The sequence below is a fragment of the Pinus tabuliformis genome, chromosome X (genome assembly GCF_031772625.1).
Source record: "Pinus tabuliformis cultivar Carrire ecotype Pingquan chromosome X, CPIR1, whole genome shotgun sequence".
Taxonomy (NCBI): domain Eukaryota; kingdom Viridiplantae; phylum Streptophyta; class Pinopsida; order Pinales; family Pinaceae; genus Pinus; species Pinus tabuliformis.
The window spans coordinates 300595516-300599642 of NC_142308.1; the positions used below are offsets into that span (position 1 = coordinate 300595516).

At 44.1% G+C, this 4127-nt stretch overlaps 1 protein-coding gene across 1 annotated transcript; it reads right to left on the reverse strand.

The window, feature by feature from the left end:
* Positions 1–260: 260 nt before the first annotated feature.
* On the reverse strand, positions 261–1436 carry LOC149139597 (uncharacterized). Its single transcript, XM_089450774.1, has one exon. It carries the CDS (start codon positions 1434–1436, stop codon positions 261–263), a length of 1176 nt encoding a protein of 391 aa, XP_089306900.1.
* Between the last annotated feature and the right edge of the window lie 2691 nt (positions 1437–4127).

The window sequence follows — 4127 nt, forward strand, 5'->3', positions numbered from 1 at the left end:
AACAAAAAACACCAAGTTCTAACGAACTCGGCCTGTCACAGCCGCATCAAAAAATAACAGAGGCTGTCAAGAACAACTGGGCCTCCATTAAGGAAAACGACCCGCGTCATAACAAAAAGAAAACATAGTTTTTCCCGGAGCTTCTCCAATACAGGAGCTGTAATGTAAGAGTTTGAATGTTCATATAACATAAACCGCCAAAAACAAAATAAAGTGACACATTTGTTTCTGACGCCTTCCCAGCATGATGCACAAAACCATTAAGTGTAAGGGGCCAAATCCGTCTCACGAATCTGGTCCTGAACCTGTTCCTTTATCCTCCACGAACCCACAGCCTGTTGTAAACCTGCCTTAGAATATTCGTCTGCTTCAACATTCCTGTCCCTGTATATGTGATCAAGAGAGAAAACAGTGAAAGAAGATTTTAGATTTTGTATTTCTTCTAGCAGAGGCATCAATAAATAATTTCTGCATCTAAATTTCCCATTGACCCAATTGACAACATTTGATGAATCTCCAAAAATCTGAACTGTGAGGACTTGTCTATGAATGAGCCAGCAAAGGAGAAGTTTTAAAGCTGATAATTCGGCAAAGTTGTTTGTGCCCGTCCCGAGCCCCACTGAGGCTTTTAGAGAATGAGTAGAGCTAAGGTGAATAATAATTCCTGCCCCAGTAATATTGTTTTGAGCTGCCCCGTCGAAGAAAGCCCAGGGGATGCCATCTTTGATCTGAATTTCTGCCCGCTGGTTTGAGGATGAAGGGGTCTCTGGTTCGGGAATGCTGGATAGGATAGCTATGCTCTGGATTGCTATTGCTTCCGCTGGAGTTGATTTTTCTTTGAATATGCTGCGGTTTCGGGCTATCCAAATGCCCCAACAGAGGATAGGTGGAAGATTCCTCAGGTTCTTCTCGGGGTGATTGGACCACCAACCTTCCCAGGCTGCATTGAGATCTCCCCCTTCCCATCTGGCATTAATATTCAGTAGCCTTTTCGATTCGTCCCACACTTGATTTGTGAAGGAACATTCCACAAATAAGTGATTAATGGATTCTGAAGCTACCTTACATAAAGGACATCTGCTCGGTCCCTCCTTATAACGTGCTGTAAGGACATCCCAAGTAGGTATCTTCCTTTTAAGCGCACACCATAGGAAAATTCTGGCTTTTTTGGGGCATTTCAGCTTGAATAGGGGTTTGGCCCACCAAACAGGGGGATCCCAGCCCTTTCTCTTCATCAGGAAATTATAGCCAGCCTTTAGGGAGTATAAACCTGTCTCCGCATGTGCCCACACTAGGGAATCAGGCCGGTCCTTTATTCTGACACTTGTTCGCTTAAGCTCATGGATGAAGACCTGCCACTCGTTTCTCCATATGTTGTCAATACCGAGATCCTCTATAGATTTCCATTCCTGACCCCAAATGGAATGTAGCTCCATGTTTGCTACCTAGCTTAAACTGAGGATTCCCCTTGAATCTAGATGTGCAAGTAGACCCGGGGAAAGTGCAAATTGGTCGCTGCACCCTATCCACGGATCCCTGCCTATCCGAATGTTTTCTCCATTCCCCACCTGCCAAGCAAGTCCTTGTTCTATAATGTAGAAAGCCTCTGAGGTAGCCTTCCAGACTACCGAGCAGTTCCTTCCTTTTTTGTTTGGGCTCCGTATCCAATCTTCAAGAGGAACTGGGTCAATATACTTCCTTTTTACCACTCTGGTCCACAGGTTTTCTACTTCTATAATTCTCCATCCTGATTTTGCTGCCAGGGACTGACTAAATTCGACAAGTTGCTTAATGCCCCATCCCCCCAATCCTTTGGTCTAGCTATCTTGTCCCAAGCTACCCATGGAAGGACTGTGTCTTCTTTTGCACCCGACCACAAGAATCTGCTACATATTTGCTTAATTTTATGAAGAACACCTTTTGGGATCCAGGTCAGAGCAGCCCAAAAGACCGGGATGGCCTGAAGGACAGAGTTAATCAGTGTTAATCTGCCAGCCCTTGATAGCCATTTGAAGCTCCAATGGGATATCCTTTGCTCAATTTTTGCCACCAGCCAGTTCCAATCCTGCTTTCTGTATGAAGAAGGTTTTAGCCAGAACCCCAGGTACTTGAATGGCTGATCCATACTGCAGATTTCAAAGGGCAAATATGAAGTGATCAGGATCTCCTCTTGCCTGGAAAAAGCTTCCATTATAAGGTGAGACTTCCTGGGATTTATTTGGAGCCCTGTAGCTTTCAGAAATATGTCAAGAATGTCTTTGAGCTCTTTTAGTTCATTAATATTTCCATTTGTAAATAATAGAATATCATCAACAAATAGGAGGTGTGTAATGAAAAGATTTACAGCTACTTCCAAACCTGTTATCAAACCTGCTCTCTTTGCTTTTGATATCAGTCTGCTGAGGCCTTCAGCAGCCAGAAGAAATAGAAGGGGAGAGAGAGGGCATCCTTGTCTCAGTCCTCGCTGACTTTTGAAAAATTGAGAGGCAGCCCCATTTATAAAAACGGCAAAACATACATTTGAGATACACCCCATTATCCAATTTATGAATTCCACCTTGAAGCCGAGGTGTGTCAATAATAGCCTGAGATATGACCAGCTAATCCTGTCGTATGCTTTGGACAGATCTAATTTCAGCACTGCCCCTTTCTTCTTTGCTTGTCTAATACTGTGAATGGTTTCCTGGGCCACCCCTATGGCCTCATGTATTTGGCGGCCATCCAGAAACCCAAATTGCTCATTTGAAATACAAACAGAAAGTATGGGCTTCAAGCGAACCGCTATGACTTTTGCTATGATCTTGTAAATAGTATTGCATAGGGATATAGGTCTGAAGTCTTCAAAGGATTCCGGGTCCTCCTTTTTCGGGATGAGTGCTATAAAGGTTGCATTGAAGGGCCCATAGATTTCTCCTCTCTTCCTTGACTCCTCCACCACATCTGTCAGCTCATCACCAATCTGCTCAAAGAAATGAATAAACAGCTCTATGGTCCAGCCGTCCGGACCTGGGCTTTTGTCTTTAGGCATTGATTTTATGACATTTTCTACCTCCTCTTTAGTCACTTCTCTGAACAGATTTTCTGCCTCCTCCTCCTCCACAAAACGTGGGAAAGCTTGTGCAGTGCGAATGATTTCGGCTATTGAGATTCCCCCTGGGTCGGCAAAGAGAGATTGAAAGTGACTCTTTCCCAAATTAGAGACTGCCTCAAAGGTGGAGTGCTCCCTGCCTTCTGCATCCTTTAGTTTCCAAATTGTATTAGCATTTTTCCGCCCCTTTGCATAATTATGGAAGAATTTTGTGTTCTCATCCCCGGCTTTCAACCAGATTGCCCTGCTTTTTAACCTCCATTCCTCTTCTTTGTCAAGGAGGATCTTAGCTCTTCTTTTTTCTAACCCCAAAATTCTATCCTTCGACTCCTGTGTGATATATGCATCAGCTTCAGGATCTTCTAAAGCACTTAGGGCTTCATCGATGCTGGCCATTTCCTCATTTGACTTCCTCCTTCTCTCAGCAGCCCATTCAATGGTTTCCTTCTTCAACCTTTTTAAATTCTCCATGAAATGGGCTCCTTTGTTTTCCGGAGTGGAAATGCCCGGATGCCTCCATGTGTTTCTGAACATCTGAATATAAGACTCCTCCTGAAGCCAGGAAGAGTTGAACTTAAAAGGAGAAGCCGGCTTGGGAGGGGTCTTAGAGAATTCTAGGAAAATAGGAAAGTGATCCGAGTTTCCTCCTTCCCCCACCCACTGCCTGAAGAGGGGAATATGGGAAGCCAGCGAATCGTTTATGAGGAAACGATCCAGTCTTTTTGCAATTCTCTCCTCCCCTGTTCTTCTATTTCTCCAGGTCGGTTTTGCCTTTATTATGTTGACATCAAGCAGATTATGATTCTGAAGAGTTGATAGGAAGAAATCGGCCAGAGGGTCTTCCCTTGCATTTGGTCCCCATGCTTCAGCTATCCCCAAGGAAAAATTTAAGTCCCCCCCTATTAATAGCTTTTTGTTTTGGAGCAGTTCTTTCGAGAGGAGATCATTCCAATAGGAGACTCGACCCTGACAGGGGCCATACACATTGATGGCTAGAAAAGGCTGTTCAAAATCGGGAGACTGTATCTCCAATCCAAGA